Source organism: Diadema setosum, chromosome 5 (genome assembly GCF_964275005.1).
Source record: "Diadema setosum chromosome 5, eeDiaSeto1, whole genome shotgun sequence".
NCBI classification, from domain to species: Eukaryota; Metazoa; Echinodermata; class Echinoidea; order Diadematoida; family Diadematidae; genus Diadema; species Diadema setosum.
The window spans coordinates 45,074,076-45,096,373 of record NC_092689.1 but is presented as its reverse complement, the minus strand read 5'-3'; the positions used below and the strand labels follow the sequence as shown (position 1 = coordinate 45,096,373).

Sequence of the window (22,298 nt, the reverse complement as noted above, 5' to 3'; positions counted from 1 at the left end):
ACAATTCGCTACATCAGTACATGTGTATGTATATGTACGTGTATAAAGCATTGAGTCTCCCGTATCCGGCCAAATCCCTTATCCGGATGAGCCCCGGTCCCGACTTGTCCGGATACGAGAGGTTCAACTGTAATGAAAATCGAATATCACCTCAGTTGACATATTTTCCTCAGTCCTGTCATGATTGACTTCTGTGGAGTTGACTGTATCTTTATGTCTAGATAAGAGTATGAAATTCTCCCTGATTTAGGAATATAAATTATATTTGCCTTTTGAGGTGTATGTAACATACAAGCATCTTTGTGATTGCATTTTGGAATCTCCTTAATTTTGATGGGTGAATATTTGCAGCCCTGACATACTGATGATGGCCTTCGGCCTACATGTAGGTTTCGTGATATGAACTTATGGCAATTTACAGATAATACAACTAGTACAAGTTATCAATTACACTGTAGATGTTTGTGTCATATACGTCATAACTTTTTTATGTTGCCAGCTATATGGCCTTAACATGCCATACTTTAATGAACTTATTTCTGCCATGCCCCCCTCCCCACACACACAAACATAATAAAAGGTTTGCTGTGATAAGTTTTGAAACCCACTCAGTAAAGGAATGCTACAGTCTCGTACCAGTACCAACTGATAGGAAAATTTATGGTTACATAGTTCACAGAAAATAATTGCAGGACATGTTTGTGTGGCTTGCAAAGGAATCGCTCTCTTTTCTTTTCTTTTTTAAGAGAATAATATTATGTAAATGATTATTGTGTGCCCCTGTGGTCCTTAGTTCAATGAAGTTTAAATATACATGCATTTCATTAATTTTGATAATTGCCTTTACTGAAATATTTGTGAATTTTTGGTTTGTTTTGTTTGTTTTTACAGCATACTGTTACATCACACTATTAATCAAAGTGGCTCATTTCTTTATACAGGCGACTCCTGTTATAATGAAGTCCTCGGGACCAGCTGTTTTCTTTCGTTTTAATTTTGCTATTGCGTAACATTGAAGTATATAAAGATATATAGCTACTAATTTTGGGACTTGATATTTTGCTTTGCTGCGAAGAGAGTGTTGTTATAACTGTGTTATAACGGGAGTGCACTGTAGAACAAGACATCTTCCATTTATGTGATGAGGGGAGATTAATGTCTCCTGTGTTATGCTAACATCACATTGGTTGTTGTGATAGATATACAATTTTTGTATTGCGTTATCATAGACTTGAATGAAACTGAGCCAAATTTGCTGTGATCTTGGGAATTAATAAAAACTATTATAGAATGGGTAGCGAGAATCCTGTGATCTGATTGGTCGAGAGCTATGTGTTGATTTTTACTGGCCGCACGCTATGTACGCTGAGTCACAGTGGTAAACATGTTATCGCGCACTTGTAGCAAGAGTACGCGTACTTGTAACAAAGGTTTGCGCACTAAGCAAGCGTTCGCGCACTCGGGTTGGCCATGCGTCCAGTAAATACTGATGCATGGCTGGCCGTGCGTCCAGTAAAAACTGATGCATGCTCGTTTACGGCAAGCCAAAAGGAAATGCATCCAGTAATTTTGTCATCGGGTAACACGATAGAAAAATGGGTTTTTGACAAGAAAATTACCCATTCTATAAATCAGATGACGCACATGTTCTTTTCGTGCGTCAGTCGGAATATAGTGTGCATGCGGTAACTATGGAATTTAGCCTAAACCCACTCGGCTTCGCCTCGTGGGTTAAGCATTCCATAGTTACCTTATGCGCACAATTCCGACTGACGCACTCAGACCTGTCCGTCATTTGTATACCGGTATACTGGATGCATCATCCTTTTGCGCTTACAACCATGTACTGTTGACGGAGAGCTACAAACTAGTGCTTATTTGCCATATTTGCTGATCTTCTTCCCAAATGAAGGAGTTCTGTCTTTGTTTCTGATGTGAGAATGGATTTCCTAAAATTTCTACGAGCATGCTTGATACATGCAGTATCTACATTTCATCGGCTGAAAACCTGAAGGACTTTATCCCTTTTTTTTGGGGGGGGGGGGGAGGGGGTTGATTGTTGGTATGTTGTAGAGCTCAATCTCATGTACATTACAGTGTCAATTTTTAATTATTTTCATTTTCAGTAAAATGTAGACAAAAATTAAAACCGCAAGGGTGCTATTTAAAGCTGTATTTGGAACAAAGCTTATTAATTCACCCACGTTTAATTAAATAAAATTTTTATTTCACGAAAATTGATTGTTTCGTTTTTATCCATGCTTAAATCTCTGAAAGCTGTTGTGCCCTTCTGGTTCTTAGCTGACGATTTATAATCTAAAACAAAGCTTATTGATTCACCCACTTTTGATTAAATTAATTTTTTTTTTCATGAAAATTGATTGTTTTGTTTTTATCCATGCTAAAATCTTTGAAAGCTGTTGTGCCCTTCTGGTTCTTAGTTACTTTGGCAGCTCTGCACATTCAATTTTCAAGCAGTGTTTACATAGTCCTCCCACACCAAGTTTTGATTCTAACTTCCATTGTTCCTGTACAAGTCATTTTAAGATAGGGTCATCACATTTCCTGCAGTCTGGACTTGGTTTCAGCCTACTAAAGTACAACTGTTAGGTCTGAAAGTTTTCTTGCTCTTGTGCCAAAAGTAGACTGTTGTTCTGTAATTTGTGAGGCAGGTATGGTTCATCAGAATATCTGCATCATGTACATTTCCACTTGTTATGTATATATTCTTGGTCAAGCATGGAGCTATTTATTACTCAATTTTGTTATTTCTCTCACAATCACAGGGCCAATGGATGTGTAGATACATGTATGTGTTGTCTCACTGTATGATAATGTACTTCCGTGCATAATGGTGGATGTTGATGCATTGTTTCTTTCAAATTTTGTAGTTTTATGACTTGTACTTTATTGTTGTTTTTTTAGTTGGTTTAGGGTAAAAACTATTACGTGAACAACAGGTGCTTGTAGAGAAATAGAGATTGAAAGATCAGTCAGAATGTACACATGACAATGATTTTGATGCTAATCAGATGCAGATAGCCCGGTTTGCACATAGTGACCAACTGGAATTTGATTATGGTACCCAAGTTCTGCTTTCTAGACATTCTAAGTTAAAGTACCTTCACTGTGACTTCGTCTGATTTAATATGGATAGGATGGTGTACATTTGATCAAAATGAGTTCATATTCAAACATGAATGTGTCATGAGAAACAGATTTTCTTTTTTCAAGAAAAGGAGTCTGCAATATAATCTGTACATCAATGATGTGTTCTTCCCTGCTCATCAATTTGTAGACATTTTATTGAATTCACATTGCTAACACCAACTCAGAGTCAACAAGCAAGACCCAGCTTAGCTACAATGTATGCTAGAGGACATTCAGAAAACAACAATGTTGTATATCAAAACATTACAGAAAATACATACTTACTAAAAAAAAAAAAAATGTATATATATATAGTCATATACACCTGTGTATGTATGGTATCTTTATTACTACTCTGACTTTTATTCATTTCTCTGAGGCAGAATTTGTTTGCAGACAATTGTGAAAGACAGGACTATGTACTAGCTCCTATGACGAGTGGTCCAACATGGTGATATAAAGAGATGACGAAAATGGGATTTGAGTTCATTGCGTGCTTAAAGTCTCTTTTTACTCCTAGCTTCATACAATTTTCCATGAAATTGTAAACATTTTAATTATATGAATAATCATAATGTTTTGTTGGATTTGTCAGCACATGTTCATGATAGTGTACTGAATGATATCTGTACCTTGTATCTGTATTATGTCTGTGTGTGCATCAACAGTACAACAGCCACAATGTTGTATTTTGATACAAGTATTTTCCTAAACTGGAAATACAGGACCAAGCCTGGAACCTAATCTAAATTTCCAACTCATTTTTTTTTCTTTTCCACCTAAATTCTTACTTCAGTGTGTCTTTCATGCCAGTTGAAATGAAGAATGCTGATGTCAGATTTGTGTGTGAAATTTACCAATCACAAAGGTCTACACTTTTCTGTGTTTGTCATACAGCTGGCAGTCATGCTGCATAGACACACAAGTATACATTATTATCTTATTTACATCATATGATGGAAATGCATCATACACCTGTCATGAAAAATTGCCACACTTTTGATAGTAATACTATATACTAATATGCCCACAAATCTCCAAACATGCCAATTTTCAGTGTGGACTACAAATATGTAGGCAGATTTGTTGGGTTTTTTTTTTCATAGCTTATGATATGAATTTGTTACACTATCTTCTGTTTTGTACCAGATATTGGCTGTTTCTATGTCTGCTAATACAAACTGCTATAATCCTGTCCTATATTTTGTGCAATATGACTATGATCACCTTTGTTTCTTGGTTGGTAAATAATTTCATGTAAACCAAATGATGGACTCGATATTGGTGTTGTATTGGTGTGGTGCATGTACTCTCAAATTCACAAATATCTCCTGGGGTTAAGTTTTGTGGTCTTTACATATTGTTTATATGTATGTATGTATTTATGTATGTATGTATGTATGTATGTATGTATGTACAATGTATGTACATGTATGAATGTGATGAATGTGACATTCATGCCCAAGGTCATGCATGCATTTTATGAAGACACTGCACATTGTGCAAAGTGTGTCCGACATTCAAAATAATATTAAAAAAAAAAACACCTCGAAATGAAATGATTCAGTTTTCCTGCTGCATTTTGTTGTGATGCTGTTTTAATTTGAGGGCTTAAGGTTACAAAAAACAGACAAACAAACGAACAAACAAATAAATGATCTGATAGGAAAAGTATAATGTTATAGCTTGTAGGACATCATTTGATATGAACTTGAAAAAAAAAAGCAATACAAACATGTAACTATGTCACTAATTTAGATCAGAAGAATGCCATTGGGAAGTACCTTGTACTGTAATTTTGTTCAGTCATCTACGACTTAAGTCTCCTTCAGAACCAAAAGTGTTAGAGCCAAGTTAGTGCTATGAGTAATTAAATGCATTCTCCATTTTGAGGAATGAATTTTACACATTGTATTTACTCACACACACAAACACAAGCACACATATAATTGTGTACACAATCAAAATTTGGTCCTCAGAGAATAGCAGAACACACAGAAATATACGTACACTGCCCACCAATGCCCACAGTAAAGTTGGCTAAGACAAAATGTGACAAGTATAGTCAATATCAATGTAAGGTTTTAGTTTAAATCAACTTTAACAGAGATGTTGACCGGCAGTATTGACGCTTGTGTGACAATGAATTTGCAATTTACACTACTGAATGAAAAGCTATTAAGACATCCCATAGTAGAGTAGTATTAAAAGTTACTAGTACTAGAAAATAAAATTTATATTACATTTGTATTTCAATTTCAGTTCGATTAAGCATTTACATTCTCTCTCTATAATGTCTCTGACAGATGTAAATACAGCGTACCTTTGAGCTGTGAATAATGAATAATGCCCAACATTGACCTGGTCATATTATTCTCTCTAGATAAAGTTCGTGTGATCTAAATCTGTAAAGATGCAAAATTTATATACATATATTATACATATATATATATGTGTGTGTGTGCGCGTGCGTGTGTGCGTTGCGTATGTGTGTGTGTGTCAGTGTGTGTACAGTGCTTGTACAATTACCTGTAATGTCTTATCAAAAATGTGGAAAATCTACAACATGACAGACAATAAAACTGGAAATAAAGTGGATTGGAACACTCTTACCTACAATTTATATGGTAAGTCTCATAAAAAGAAAAATGTGTATACTGAAAACTTGTTATCATTATGATAACCCTTTGTTTCTGGGTCCAACAATAATTTAATTTTGCTCTTTATGTACTGTACAAAATTTCACTTTAGTGGATTTTGCATTAAAAAAAACAAAAAACTATACATCTTTACTGAGTCAAATCATTTTGATGATTGTCAGTTCGTATTTTAGTGGAGTAACTGTCATGTGGAAAAAAAAAATGTAAAGAGATGTGTTCTGCGATCATCAAAAATGTCAAGTTAGCCGATGTCCTTTTCAGGGGGAAAATCAAAACTTTCTCATTCCTTTACACAACTTTCATTGTTAACCATGGAACCTCTAGCAGACATTGGTGAACTAGATATAAACAGCTTTGCCAGCGTGGTAACCCTTGTAGAATTCGTCCATCTCCTCCTTGGGAACAGCGATGGCTTTCACTGGTGGCACCTGACTCATCCGGTTGCTATAGGCAACCAGCTCGGGAAAGCCCTCCATGAGATCTACGTCATTCATCAATCGCTCCAGCCATGGGTAAACCATCAGGTCGGGCATTGTGTAGTGCTCACCTGGAACACAAAGATATCCAATAACTCTGTTGGAGTGATCGCAAAGGGATGCTATTACCGGTAATAAATCTCTTCGTACACAATCTCGGGACTCGAACAAAATTGAGATTATCGTGTTCTTAAAAGAATGCCCTCATGAAATACACGAAAGGAACTCCGAACCATCATGCACAACAATGTGGAATTTGCGACATATTTAGTAGTAAAAAGAAGCATCTAATGATCTCCATCTTGCAAACTATGGATATTGGTATAGTGTAGTAGCCACCATTACTCCTTTTTTTTTGGGGGGGGGGGGAGGGGTCGATGAATAAGCGTCATTGTAGGGTGATGACACGACCTTTGGCCTTGACAAAATCAACGTTGTTTTCAATGGTGTTGTGGAACTATCTCACAATAAGCACACAGCATGCATTTCCTGGAATAGATGTAACGGCGCGGTTTGCAAGAATTTGAATCATGATCGAACACGAACGAAAATTGAGCATTATACTGATTTGATGACATGAAACCAAAAATGTTCATTCCGAGGAATGTAGTGATGACTGATAGTAAATCTAGCGAACGAGTAAACCAAGACACGGCAGTTCAAACTGACATGTCAATCAATATTTAGCGTATTTTATCTCACCTCCTAGGAAGGGAGTCTGTTTAGCTTTAAGCACCTCTTGGAAAGTAGCCAGCTGTTTTCTTAAAGTTTCCATCAATTCAGGCATGTCTTTATTCTTATAAGCCTTGTAGAAGTAGGTGATAACCTGAAAAGCGGGGTAGGTGTAGAAATTACATGAATTAAAAAACATAAACACCGTATATACAACGCCTCTAACTTAATGCGGAGAGTTGAAAAGGATGAAAGTACGTGGTACAGTACTAGACTATAGCAAGCACTGACAAACGGGTACGAACTAAATTATTCATAAACAGAGAAAGACATGAAACAGTACGTATGCTCTACAACATGGGTTATATGTGAATTAAATAGTAATTTCTTATCAGAGTTTTCATTCATTGTATGCAGTAGGATCAGTAAACTTCAAAACATATTGTTTTTCAAAGATCAGTGGTAATTAAAGAACGATGTTCATCCAAGATCAGTAAAATGTACATGTACACGTCAAACATTGCTAAAATACCAATATCTAGAAACACTTAACTTATGTTGACAAATATTCTTCAATCAAATTATAATGACGATTAATAGATGAACTCATCTTGAAGAGCAGAACTGAGTGTTTTAGCATTTTAAAATGACACATGTGGGCAATTAGATTCATATCTTATCAGCTATGAAGGTGAGATAATAGAAAAATGTCTGGAGTATACGTATAGGAAGGTGCGGTAAAAGAAAAAGGTCTGTGGAGTATACGTACAGGAGAGAATTTTTCCACCACCAGTCTGTCCAGGGCCTTCTGATAGGGGTCTTTGGAAGCTAAAGGTTTGTCGGTAAAGAGCTCCTCCAACAGGTCACTGATGATTAAGGAGTCCGGGACAACATTGCCCTGAAACTCCAGGACCGGGACTGTTCCCGCGGGATTTCGCTCAAGGAGAAACTCTGGCTTCTCATTCAGGTTGCAGTTGACAATTTCGTGCCTGGATTGAAAATTGAAAACCATATCGCTTCGAGATGACAATACGAGCAGCTTGTATGTATTTCTGCTACTTTTATGTTGTTCGCGGAATTGCAGAAGAACAGCTTTAATTGCTGAAGCAAATTGCCGTGATTAAATGAAATAAACTGAACTAAACTGAACTGAGCTAATACTTTCTATTTACAAATTCCATGAACTTTATTTATGTTTAATAACCATGTTTTCTTGAATTCTTTCTTTGATCTTTTTTTTTCTTCGCCCCTGCCCATACACATCAAGACGAATAATGGCATCCATACCAATATCGATCATGTTCTCACGATTTTATATCCGTAATATCGTTTATGTATATGTAGACACACGCGCGCGCGCACACACACACACACACACACACACACACACACACAGATGTATACTATGTGTGTGCGTGTGCGTGTGAGTTCGTGCAATATGCAGAGGAAATATAACAATCTATAGAGACTTGAATATTTTAAGCAGGACGCAGTATATTGGCGAAAACCTCGATATCAGCAAGCCTGTTAATAAGCGGGTGACATTTTCTCAATGCTAAGGGCGAATGTTGCTTCTAAAAGTCCGATATAGGCTGACACGAATAAACAATAAGTATTTACTAGTTTTCTTTTTTTTTGTGAGGAGAGATTAAAATTGTGAGTCGGCAGAAGATCACAATAGTGTAAGGGACTCTTATAAATTAATCACATTCTCTGCATGGGGCTAAAGTTACCACCCACTATAACAGGTTGTATCCCAGGCATTATACGTATTTTATGTATACATTTCACAAATAAAGGCAAAGAGAAAGAAGAATAGGTATAGACGGGATGTTAAACAGTAACGTTGTGAAGCGAATGGCAGTGATATTACGGGTGATGTTCATTATTTCGAAGGTTCGTTATTCCGTAACGCGGGTCTATAATTATACTACACCAAATTCATAGGCCTATACACCCAGGTGTTCGTTAATCCGAAAATGAAAATAGGGTTCATTAAGTCAAACATTTGTGGCGTTATATTCCGAAGGTGCGATATTCCGAAAATTCGATTATCCGAACGAACCCTCAAGATTACGAACCTTATTTCATTTTCGGAATAACGAACCTTCGAAATAATGGACCTGATTTCATTTTCATTTCAATTACAGGTTGCCTTACTCGATTCCTTTCGCAGTGAGAACCAGCAGTGCTCTCTCAGCAAACGGACAGTATTTCATGCTGTAAATCCGCAGGACGTCTTTGTGAACTGGTGGGTTCGCATCCCCTGTAAAATTTGAAACGTTTGACGAGAGATTTCCTCACAAGCTTACCGAGAATTAAATGTTATATACCCTCACAATTGACCCTCGAAATCGTTCAATCGTTGATGCTCTGTAATACAACAGGACCTATGCACATTATATAGAAATACTATATACATATTATGTTGATCTATTCTGTATGTGTGGATGTACGTAGGACTATGTATGCGATAATAATGATATTGACCGTGTATATAATATATATATATATATATATATATATATATATATATATATATATATATATATATATATATATAAGGTATATTATGCTAATCATTATACACTTCTTTGCTACAGTGAACACTCCTAACGATTATGGTTAAGTTCCACCTTCTCTTTTCTCTTCTTGTTACATTTTTATTGCCTCTGTACACGAGCTGAACTATACTTCAGTGTTTAAAGATAAATAGACATCGATAAAATGACTTGAATGCGAAACTGAAAAGGCGCTTTACAACATTGACTATTTGAAGCACATCACTATATCATGCATTTATATTCACTGTTGGTTGAGTCGGTGGAAACTTTACTCGCAACATTATCTAGCAAACTGTAGTTACAAGGTATAAAACATCCCCATAATAGTATACCTATACACCCTATTGATGCCAATAAATAGATTGGTTTCTAAAATTTCCTCCTCGACTTCCTATTGTCAGATTGTTGCACACTTCTTCCCAAAATGGTTACCAACGATGTTTAATTCTTTTTATGATCATTATTAACGGGAGGACCTTTTGTTGTGAATGGGATAGTGCAACGTTAACATATATCAGATATCCAACAATCGCGAGTTTTCGCCATAATTAAGTTAACATCACCCCTTGACTCCACTGACTAGTTCAAGATCAGATGGAGATGGGGCAAAGTGTATACAGTAGAGAATAATGCACCAAATATACGGCACAGAACTACGCAAGACCGTTCCGAAACACTCACCCTTTTCAAATGACATGTAACAAGTTCATGCTTACCTCGTTTTAAATGTCGCTGAGACATGTGATCTGCTGGTCACTTCTGCTTCTGGTGCAAATAATAAATGATCTGTCCGTCAACCTAAGTCACCACAGTCCTGACAGTGAAGGGAAAGAGGTGCCGGTCAACTCGCCTCTCTAGCTCTCGTCAACAAGAAAGATGAACAACTCGGCATTTTACACATTCATCGTACAATACATTGAAGCCCAAGTAGACTGTGGTGATTACGTAAGAGGAGGTCAATGTATTGTTCATTCAATGTGGTATCGTTGATCCGGTGCTCACTGACTGCAGCGTGCTGATTTTGTGCGTTCAGTTTTGTCTGGAGACTCGATGGTGTCAACAATGATGTCAGCATTTTTCACACGGAGGGTAAACATGCACTAGTAAACATACTATCTCCTACTTTCTCTCTCTCTCCATATATGTATGTATGTATATATATATATATATATATATATATATATATATATATATATATATATATATATATATATATATATGTATATATGTATGTATATATATATATATATATATATATATATATATATATATATATATATATATATATATATATATATATATATATATATATCTATATAGGTGTATAAAATATCTGCATATATCAATGATTCAGCAAAGTTTTGGCTAACTCCTGACGGGGAGTCGGGGTGTTCTTCTGGCCGCTACTCCTTTGATATTCCACATACACACACACACACACACACAACAACAACACACATAACTATATTACATACAAACAGTGTGGAGTGTGTGAATATTTTGGAAGACAGTACACGACAGCAAAATAAATACACGATTATGAAATAATATTGTCCAGTCACTGACATACTCCATACCACTAAATGACCGTCACTGGTTTTGGTTTATCTTTTCATATCGTTTAAATGACTGCACAAGTATAGCCGTGTGGAATGTCAATAGCCTTGAAAGAATACACACGATTCTTGAACTACGAAAAATACTTGTAACTACACAAGAAATTGTATATCCAAGTAAGTAGAATCTTTTATTCACTCATGAATGCATGTATACCACATACTATGAATATACTCATTTTCCACCTTGCACTGAGTATATGCCTTTCAAACCACACATTCTTGTACAAATGTAAATTTATTTCAGCATTACATATAAAATCAAACTGGTTCTCTTGAACCTTTCCAATTCACAATCGATGGTGCAGCACACAGCATACAAAAAGACTATACTTGGTCCATTTAACTTTTTAAAGCAGCTTTCAAAGATCAGTTGCTGATCTGATGCTGCATAAATGTACCTCATAAAATACTTGCACTACAATGAAAATAGAGAGACAAGGATGAAATATGTAGATTCATCGTCCAACATGAATATAAACAATTGCCACTCAGAAAATAAAATAATCAGGTATTTGTATCCACACTTCCAACTGCAACGATGAGATAAAAGGTAAAAGTAACTAATTCCTTTTTTTTTTCCAACTTGGACTGCATCACAAGATTTTGGGTTGGTGCACTGCACAAAATGCATATGATATTCTGCAACTAGTTTTTTATAAACCATTTTAACACAAAAGAGATTTGGATGACATTGGCAGACAGTTCAAAATGTTTTAGCCTGTAACACGTTACGGATTTTGTGAAATCTTCAAGTAAACAAAAAGAATCTGACCTATAAACTTGATGCAAAAAAAAAAAAAAAAAAAAAAAAATCTTTTTGAATGCATTTAACCCGTAAATAATACCAGATTTAATTCATTATATGTCTGGCACATTTTGAACAAATAATGGACTCTCACACTGAACTTCATAAGTACATCTCCTGTTACACAAGAATTTATCTCTATTCAGGCATACATTCATAAACAATTAACATATATGCCGTACAGATAAAATCCGCCCTTTCATATAAGATTCAAGGGTCTTTGACCTCTAAATCAAGTCAGCCCAAACTCATTCCTAATACAATGTAGTATATAATCTGCACATTGTTCACCTCTGAGTCTCACCTCTGAGCAGAATCCACCAAGATAAATGCAATATCAAGATGCAGAGAGAAAAACAAAATACCGAGTTCATACACATGATTGATTTTCTGAAGAATTTGATAGTTTTGACATGATCACAGCAGATTCCTACAAATGTTTGAGGTTTATGCTATGCACTATGATGTTCATTGAAGAACCAAAGCTGCTAGAAGCAGCTTATCATTAATTGGCATCAAGTGTGCACAGTAAACACAAGTCAAAACAAGACTTTTACCTCAAGACTTAAAAATACCAATTATCCTACACCACCAGACACCAAAAAATCTGTTAATTCACCTAAATATGACCTTAGAGAGCACATGGATCATTATTGTGTGAGATCAGACAAATCAAAGGCAGCAGGACAGCAGAGCTTTGAGATAAAATGAAAAGAAAGAAAATGTATCTGGAAAGCTAGGACTAATCATAACTCAGTAAATCACCAACATGGCCTCCAAGGGGAATTTTGAACTCCAGATTGTCCCAAGGACCAACACTCTTTTCAGCACGACAAAATTCAATTCATTACTGACCAACCAATCTAGGGGTGAGTCATCTTCCCTACCTTTGCCCTCATATCCCCTTCATCAAAAATTTGATCGCTATTTATTTACTATGCTGCAAGGTCGGCAAGTGTCAGAGAAACATTAGGCAAGCCACAGTAATCTTTGGGCAAGTAACTGAAAAATTTCGGGTAGGCTGTCATATAACACTTGAAAAATGGAGTTGAAATGAGATAGGAAGACTGGAAAAAAGAGACTAGTCAAGTATACACTAATTATAGCCTGAATCAGCCTTGAATCTGAAATTCTTGCACAACAGTCAAGTTCATTCTGTTTTCTTTAAGAAAACAGGTTAAATGATAATATCATTTAACCTATGACTTACAGGATCCAGGCATGCAATGTAATGATGCTACAAAAATTACAACCATTTGTATGCAACAGGTTAACCCGCTGAGGACAGTTTGATTTTGCTACAACATGCATTTCCCATACACACCTGCCAGAGTATACTCGTCCTCAACAGGCTAACCAAGGGAGATATATGCCCCCTATCATGTAATGAAGGAAAGAAAATTCACCTCCCAATTTTTCCTTCTCCAGTGCCCTCTCAACTTACACAAGTGTTCCATATAATATCTAGCTGCCTTCATTCAAAGTTTAACATGAAATGTTTCATTATACAGAAGTAGGGTCTACAGCTTACTTAACAATACTTATCAAGTTGTTTGCCTTATAAACTTGAGGAAGCAATTCTGTGTGTACCTTTTACCACACCAACAAACATGCAATAAAACAAACAAAAAGCATGTGACAGAGGAGGTAAACTTTCTTTCCCTGATGATAAGATGTACGTATGGTATTCTAATCATAAACTGGGTTTCCAGCGATGTACCCTGCGTAGAAGTTCTTCAGCTCTTCGGCAGTTACGATGGTAGACTGTACGTAAGGCAAAGCGGTCAGGCGATTGGTGTAGTTGGTCAGATCAGGGACATTGGACATGAGCTGAGGGACAGTCATCATTCTCTCCAGGAAGGGGTAGATCATCAGGTCAGCCATTCCACACTGGTCACCTGAAAGGACAGACAGAAGTAAGCTTGGATGCAGGCTGTCCTGTGGTCAGGATGGGCATTATGTACAAGCAATTTATTGTAAGTTAATTGTGAACATATTCCCACTGCAAAAAATGTCTCCTTCGAACCCTGTCTTGTTGCATGAAGGATGAATTCAATGGTACATTTTATATACATAAAGCATTACAGCATACAACTCCTGATCCATAAAAAACTCACAAAACCCTGAAAGAATACTGAATTGCTGTATGAGTATTGGGCATTTTTGAAGAATTTCTTACAAAAATATCAACTATTTGTTTTTGTCGTAAGCACAATGCAAGTCTGTCATTCTATTCACATTTTGCATCACTCCTGTAACTGCAATGTACACTGTACAGCTTTATAATTATCATTCTATCATAGACCCCACAATACAGAATATACACGTACATGTACTTACAATTCTGAAGAAAAAATCAAATGTTCACATACTATATGCACATACACACAAGCAGCATCAAATAAGATCTTGTGTAATACTAAATGAACTCATGGAAGCAAAAGTAATTATTTGATGATGTACTGTACCTGAAACATTTAGGGTCAAATTCATATGGAAAAGGTGACAATCCCATGAACTGGAAGAATAATGTAAATGATCCAACAGATTCCTTTCCACAATATTTACTGTCATTTAAGTATAACATGGTACTACAAAAAAAAATGTTCAGTGGCAGCAACATTTTTGAACTGAGTGAATCCCCCTGTATCATTAGCCACCAGGATGCCATTCATATGGACAGCATCTTTTTTTTTTTTTTTTTTTTTTATTAACCCACTTAATACTATATTGAAGTGATAAACTGCATTCTTTTAATCAATCCTTTGTCAAGGCTACCCATACCTCCTAAGAAAGGGGTTTTCCTGGCCATCAGCAAATCTTGGAAGTCTTTCAAGGATTTGACCAGTGCGTTCATCAGCTCTTTGTCATCTGGATTCCTTATTGCTTTATAGAAACTGCCAATACTCTACAGGAAAAAAGTCAACAAGAACATTTCATTACATTTTACTGCCTTTTCTTGCATGTCTATAATATATTATTCATTGAGGAATGCCACAATTGCAAAAACTTACTTCACAAAAGAAAATCATGATAGCACTGGAGTTCTAAATTTGTGAATGACTGGGTACTTCTGAATATCCTTCTTTGACACCTTACATTGTCATCTTCATTTTCTCTGTGCTTATTAAGTGCTTACAGAAGTAGTTTATGAGATAACATTGACATTCATTTGATGTAAGATATCAAACAACTCTAGTCTACTGATACAAAGCAAAGCAAAGGGAAGCTTATGTTCAATTCTAACACTCTTGTTAACATAATTACAATGTATGTTGCAAGAGTCTTTACATTTAAAGTCTCACTTCTGAGGAGCCAAATTCACAGCCAAATTCACAGCCAAATTCACAGCCAAATTCACTCCTTTGTCTCTAAAGCCAGTACTGTAAAAGTGGATATTTTCGCGCGACTAATTTTTCGCGCTTGGCTGGGTAAGAAGAGTTTCGCGTGTTTTTAATTCCGCGGAATCAAGACATCACGCACAGGAACATATGGCAAGCAAAAATATTCACGTGCTTTTATTTTCGTGCTAGTTTCTGGTTGCGCGAAATGCGTAAAAATTTCAACACTGCGAAAGTTTCCACTTTTACAGTATAGTCTTTGTCACCATTATGATAATCAAGCTGCAGCATCAAATGAAACAAATTCACTGCAGTGCATGATCTGGCCCAGAAAAAGAAGATCTGCAACATCCACTTTAGCTAAGTTTGTTTTGTTACAGTGTACTCCATATACCAACTTAAAACAATGTTTTACAGTCAGACATTTGCAGCCATTTTACTGTCTTCTTCTTGTTTTCTCTTTGTGTGCATGTGTGTGCATGTTTGTTTAAGTGCCATTACAAAGGATACTCGCATAGTAGCAGCCCCTGTACAGATCACTAGAATTTAAATGTGGGTATTCATCCATGTTCTACTTACACTGCTAAACTTCTCCATAGCAAGGCGGTTCATGGCCTTCTGGTATGGGTCTTTGGACCACAGAGGCTTGTCTGGGAACAGCTCGTCCAGAAGATCACAAATAACCAGTGACTCTGGTATGACTTTGCCTTTATATTCCATGACAGGAACTTTTCCCGCCGGATTTCGCTCAAGAAGAAACTCTGGTTTTTCCATCAGGTTGCAGTTGACAACCTCATGCCTTGAAATCAAATGAAAGCAAAAGTCTCATATGAATCTGGTATTCAATGCATCATCAACCATATTCCTCATTGATCATTAGGAACAAAAACAAACAGCAAAAACCAGAAATCAAGATTTCTTTCACTAAAGTATTTGAGAATATCATATCAGGGCACAAGGGGGGGGGGGGGGGCAATCTGACCCCATTGGGCAAATACTTTTATTTTGACACTGCTTGCATCCATTGCATCTACAAGACAGGATAATCAGAACTGGAAACAATGATCCAAGCATTCTGTTATTCTCCATTTTCAGAAGGCATTGTATGGATGTTTTTGACAATATCATACTTAAAGGGAAGGTAAACCCAAAGAGCAATGTGGATTGAGTGAAAGCAGCAACATTAGTAGAACACATCAGTGAAAGTTTGAGAAAAATCGGACAATCGATGCAAAAGTTATGAATTTTGAAAGTTTTGGTGGTGGAACCGCTGCATGAGGAGACTACTAGAGGATATGACGTATGAGTGGACAACAATACAAAGAAAATATAAAGGATATTCAACAAAAATTCACTTTTCTAGAATTATGAAAGAGCAGTGGACCAACCGCTTTCAGAAAGCAAGGGAATAATTGTTACCCTTAACATATGTCAATATCAAGTTGATGGAATTTGTAATTTTCATGAAAAATGGTTTTTTGTAGTATTTTCTTTATATTTTCTTGATATTGTAGTCCACTCATACGTCATAACCTCTAGTAGTCTCCTCATCCAGCGGTTCCAACACCAAAACTTAAAAAATTTATAACTTTTGCATCGATTGTCCGATTTTCTTCAAACTTTCACTGATGTGTTCTACTAATGTTGCTGCTTTCACTCAATCCACATTGTTCTTGGGGTTTATCTTCCCTTTAAAGGTAGGGAATCCCACTTGCATGCCTTAAATGAATAGTTGTATAAATACAGTGGTATGTTGAAGAGAGTATCATTTTAGAAACTCCCATAAAGTATTGAAAGTGGAAGGTAACATTTAGTACATTTTTATTGACCGTTAGATTCTAAATTGAATTTTTTTCGGGGCTCACCGTAAATTCCAGTACATTACTAGGCTACCTTTGCAGACCCATGCACTGCATGTGTGTCCATCATGTATATTTTGTGAAGAAAGTTCATAAAAACTTACAAACATTTCTATATACATTCTTGCCACACACTCTATATGTTATTACATCAGCTCTTATACTTTTAGATTTGTGTTTATAGATAAAAAATACAGAAGACTGCAACAAAAAGGCTTAAGTGTGGCTGACACACAGAACTACTGAGTAGTTGAGTTTTGTGCATTATTCAAATTGTAGATAACTGTTGACTTCCAAATTTCTCAGCAGTGGCCTAGACAAGTCCCCTGAGGTTCATATTTAATGTTTTTCTGCATTTTGGGAGGTCTGTAAAAGGTATCCCCTACCTTTAATGCATGAAAGCCTGTCGATGCAAGTACACAGTAAGTCAAAGACTTGAGTGGGTGTTACAGGGGACTCCCGTTATAATGAAGACTAGCAATTTTCTTTCATCATATCAAAATTTTGTGATAACCGAACAAATAAACAATAAAAAATATAGAGCAGATACAGCTGCAGCCCAAATTTTTACTTTGTTGTAACCAGAATATTGTTATAACCATGTTTGTTATAACAGGGGTGCACTGTAATTTCCCCAAAACCACTCCTACATTTCTTTACTCTCTATTTCTTACACATTCTAAAAGAAATTACAGATGATAATTAATATTGGTGCATCACGCATGAAATAAAGGAAGAATTTGGATTCTAAGCTGGAGAAAGCAGAAATAGTACGGTCAGTCTTACTCTATGCCCTTAGCTGCCAGGACAAGCAATGGTCGCTCAGCAAATGGACAGAATCGCATACTGTAGATGCGCAGCAAATCCTTGTTCACTGGCGGGTTGGCTTCTCCTGAAATATAATGTCAATTGAGATGAACAAAAATAATACACAACAAAGATTGTGCAGACAGAAGATTCCAAATTAAGATGAGAAACAAGACCTCTGTAACATCTTTGTCTGAAATGTGGGATAATACCACATTCACACTGTTATTGCCAGACAGGGTCAAATACACTCTGTAGGCCTACCCAACACAGGCACTAGGAGACCTCCTTCTCTATACAAATTTAAAATACGAGTCAAAATCTTCAGTATCTAGACGGAAAAGTTGATATCAGGTAAAAAGATCAAACCTCTTAGAAGTATATTACATGTACTTCTTCCCAACATCAATTTGTAACTTTTACATTGTAGAATTTGTATGTGTTTATGTGAAACTGTTTGAACAGTAATAAAACCTGAGTAAAAATTCTAGATGTTGTACAACTTACAAGTATATGTGCTGTATTTATATACAACCGTTTGCAAAATAATTGTCATGATATTTTTGTTTACATGAGTGCTGCAGTGTATCCTATTTAATGATACTGGAGACATTTTAGTGCAAAAAATAAAAAATAAGAATGTTATATCACCATTATCTGAAGTAAAGCAGTGGTTTATGTTTTTTTTTTTTTTCTTCAATATTTCACAGTGGAGAAGACTCCATCTCAGGGCTACATACATTTGGTTAATTTGTTTTCTCCACTACAGTACACACTGGGTGATTTCAAGTTCGGTGCTACTGCTAGTGCTGTAGGGCTAACCTGTTAGTGCTATCTCAGCACTAGCACCGCCGATAAAACCGAACTTGAAATCACCCATCCAATGTACCTTCTACAGTAACTACACGCAGCTGCTGTCGCGAAGCGACGCGGCTGCACCTGTATTCCTTCGCAGACGTTGTCATTTTTCAGTGTGGTTGTGCGACTCCTTCATGAATATCTTTATTAATTATGGAAAACTAAAATACAAGGAATTATCGTAATCTATGATAATCATTCAATAATCGGTATACGATTTTTTGTTTAATTACGTCAAAAACTCACCGAAATCTGTGGCTGAAATCAGGTCTGTAAACGTCCTTACTGCTTCACTCCTCATCTGCGTGTTATTTGAATGGCATTCACTCTCGTATACTATACAACGTACGGTGTAGTCGGAGAGCTAGAGGGCGCCTCTCCGACTACCTACGATGTACGTTGTAGTATACGAGAGTGAATGCCATTCATAATAACACGCAGATGAGGAGTGAAGCAATAAGGACGTTTACAGACCTGATTTCAGCCACAGATTTCGGTGAGTTTTTGACGTAATTAAACAAAAAATCGCATACCAATTATTGAATGATTATCATAGATTACGATAATTCCTTGTATTTTAGTTTTCCATGATTAATAAAGATATTCATGAAGGAGTCGCACAACCAAACTGAAAAATGACAACGTCTGCGAAGGAATAGAGGTGTAGCCGCTGTCTCTACAGCGGCTGCGTGTAGCTACTTCTACAGTAACAAGGAAAAGTAGAAATTACGCGGTGCGTAACATATGTCCCCGCCGGAAGTAGCATTTTGTAACAAAATGTGCAATATAGGTCAAAAAATCAAGGTCAAAGGTCAAAGAAGTCAAAGGTCAAAATTCTGTGTAGAAGTTTTGAAGCCCTCACCTAGTGCCATCACATAAAGCAAACGGAATCGAAATCGGGTTAGAAATGGCCAAGGAGTAGCATTTTGTAGCCAATGTACAATATAGGTCAAAAATCAAGGTCAAAGGTCAAAGAAGACAAAGGTCAAAATTCTGTGTAGAAGTTTTGAAGCCCTCACCTAGTGCTATCACATAAAGCAAACGGAATCGAAATCGGGTTAGAAATGGCGAAGGAGTAGCATTCTGTAGCAAAATGCACAATATAGGTCAAAAATCAAGGTCAAAGGTCATAGAAGTCAAAGGTCAAAATTCTGTGTAGAAGTTTTGAAGCCCTCAACTAGTGCCATCATATAAAGCAAACGGAATTGAAATCGGGTTAAAAATGGCGAAGGAGTAGCATTTCGTAGCAAAATGTACAATATAGGTCAAAAATCAAGGTCAAAGGTCAAAGAAGTCAAAGGTCAAAATTCTGTGTAGAAGTTTTGAAGCCCTCACCTAGTGCCATCACATAAAGCAAACGGAATCGAAATCGGGTTAGAAATGGCGAAGGAGTAGCATTTTGTAGCAAAATGTACAATATAGGTCAAAAAATCAAGGTCAAAGGTCAAAGAAGTCAAAGGTCAAAATTCTGTGTAGAAGTTTTGAAGCCCTCACCTAGTGCCATCACATAAAGCAAACGGAATCGAAATCGGGTTAGAAATGGCGAAGGAGTAGCATTTTGTAGCAAAATGTACAATATAGGTCAAAGGTCAAGGTCAAAGGTCACGACTGAAATTCTGTGTAGAAGTTTCAAAGCTCCCATGTAGTGCTATCATATAAAGCAAACAGAATCAAAATTGGCTCATAAATGACAGAGAAGTAGCAAATTGAAGATTTTGATCACACACGGACGCACACACGGACACACGGACGGACGGACGGACGGACACACGGACGGACGGACGGACGGACGGACACACGGACACACACACGTACGGAGCCCGTTTCATAGTCCCCTGCTCGAACTCGTTCGGCGGGGACAAAAATATGATAAGAAGTAGACAAAGTGTGAAAAAGCCACTTTTAGCACCTGTTTCAAATAAAGCCAACACATTAATTTCAGATTTAATTGTTTCCCTACAAACACATGTACTCATCAGCAGCTAGCGACTGAATATTCACTAAAAACAAAGACATTCTTACTGAAATGAGCTTGTGCTTCAAATAAACACATTTTGTTTGAGTGTCCCAAGAGCAGATGTATCAATAGCATGCATTACAAAACAAGAATGAGATATCACTATTTATGCTATGGCGCTAATTGCTATTCCAGTCAAACTCCAAAGACCAAAGGGCATCTATGAGCTAAAATTACATGTATCAACACTCAATACACCACAAAAAATCATGAAAGGCGAAGTCATGATCATGACATACTGCCATGCATGTACCACTGCCATGAATGAGAAATTGCTACAAAAACCCGCCTGTACAATAAGAAGCTAGACACATTATGCATCCCATTAGGGCTACCTACACGTACCCTTTTTCAAATGCTTTTGTGACATGATGATGGACTTCCGGTCTTGTATTTCTGTGTGATGGTCAGCGTGTCTCCACACTCCTTGCGGTTCACCCGTTCCCTGCTGTCTGGTAGAGAGACACTGCACTCTAGAACTTCTTGTCTTCACGTAAAGCAAAACACGTCTGTGCGTACCTGTACCTCGCATCTAGCTCCCAGGTAATGGTGTGCCTACACTACAGTGACGGCGGCACGTCCTTTTCCTACCCCGACGACAAGTGCGTGATAAGAAGAGGGCAGAACAGTGGTCCCCGCCCAAACCTGTGCTCGCCTTGGGAGAACTTACGTCAAGAGGAGATGTTATGCCCACACACTATTTTAAATAATTAGGTCCTATATTTCTCTAGGCATTATGCAACAACGACCAAGGACAAAATCGTTTATGGAACGCTACTTGCTCACTGCAACACAATACTATGGAACGCTACGTGTTCCCTTCACTGACATGCACATCACAGTCGATCACGACGCCGCGCCGCCGTTGGATTGAGGGGTCTAGGGCAATTAGAATCTACTGTACCCCTGGGCAATTAGGCTACCCCGGACCCTTCCCCTGGCCCTAAACACAATCCTAATCTTAAACCTTACCACTAACCACTAGGCCTATTTAGCTGGGGGGCGGGGGGGGGGGGAGGGGGGCGGGGGGGGGGGTAATTACAATTGGGGGTAATTGGCCTGATACGTTAGGCCCTATCATGCCTATAGACTCTACATGATTGAGAATAATAATCAGTCGTCACAGGGCCGTCCCCTTTACAAAATTAAAGGGGGCGCACCCCCCATTTTTTCTTTTTCTTTTATTTTAACAAAAAATAAAGGGGCGCGCGCCCGGTGCGACCCCTACAATCTGGATCCGCCACTGGAGTATATAGCTGTGGTTTTGTTTTTGTTTTGTTTTTGGTTGTTTTTTATTTACTGAAAGCTATAGTTGCGTTTGCTCTAGAAGGGTTGCTGTTTTGTAAGAATCCTTAATTTGTTTGTAATGTTGGTGACTGCCGGTGATGCGTTCCTAACAGAATAATGCAATGCCCGACATTTGTAGAAACGACGTATAGGCCGTATAAAACAAAAGGCCCTATACATTGT

General features: G+C 37.1%; 2 protein-coding genes across 2 annotated transcripts; both read right to left on the bottom strand.

The window, feature by feature from the left end:
* Nucleotides 1-6,148: 6,148 nt before the first annotated feature.
* LOC140228948 (glutathione S-transferase omega-1-like) lies at nucleotides 6,149-10,263 on the bottom strand. Its single transcript, XM_072309211.1, has 5 exons — nucleotides 10,239-10,263; nucleotides 9,119-9,224; nucleotides 7,728-7,947; nucleotides 6,989-7,112; nucleotides 6,149-6,357 (listed from the first exon to the last, which is right to left on the bottom strand). The coding sequence occupies exons 1-5, from the start codon at nucleotides 10,261-10,263 to the stop codon at nucleotides 6,149-6,151; spliced, it is 684 nt and encodes a 227-aa protein (XP_072165312.1).
* A 1,424-nt stretch (nucleotides 10,264-11,687) lies between these two features.
* Nucleotides 11,688-21,549, bottom strand: LOC140228354 (glutathione S-transferase omega-1-like). Its single transcript, XM_072308580.1, has 5 exons — nucleotides 21,174-21,549; nucleotides 17,933-18,038; nucleotides 15,867-16,086; nucleotides 14,731-14,854; nucleotides 11,688-13,844 (listed from the first exon to the last, which is right to left on the bottom strand). Exons 1-5 carry the CDS (start codon nucleotides 21,358-21,360, stop codon nucleotides 13,636-13,638), a joined length of 846 nt encoding a protein of 281 aa, XP_072164681.1. The 5' UTR covers nucleotides 21,361-21,549; the 3' UTR covers nucleotides 11,688-13,635.
* Nucleotides 21,550-22,298: the final 749 nt, after the last annotated feature.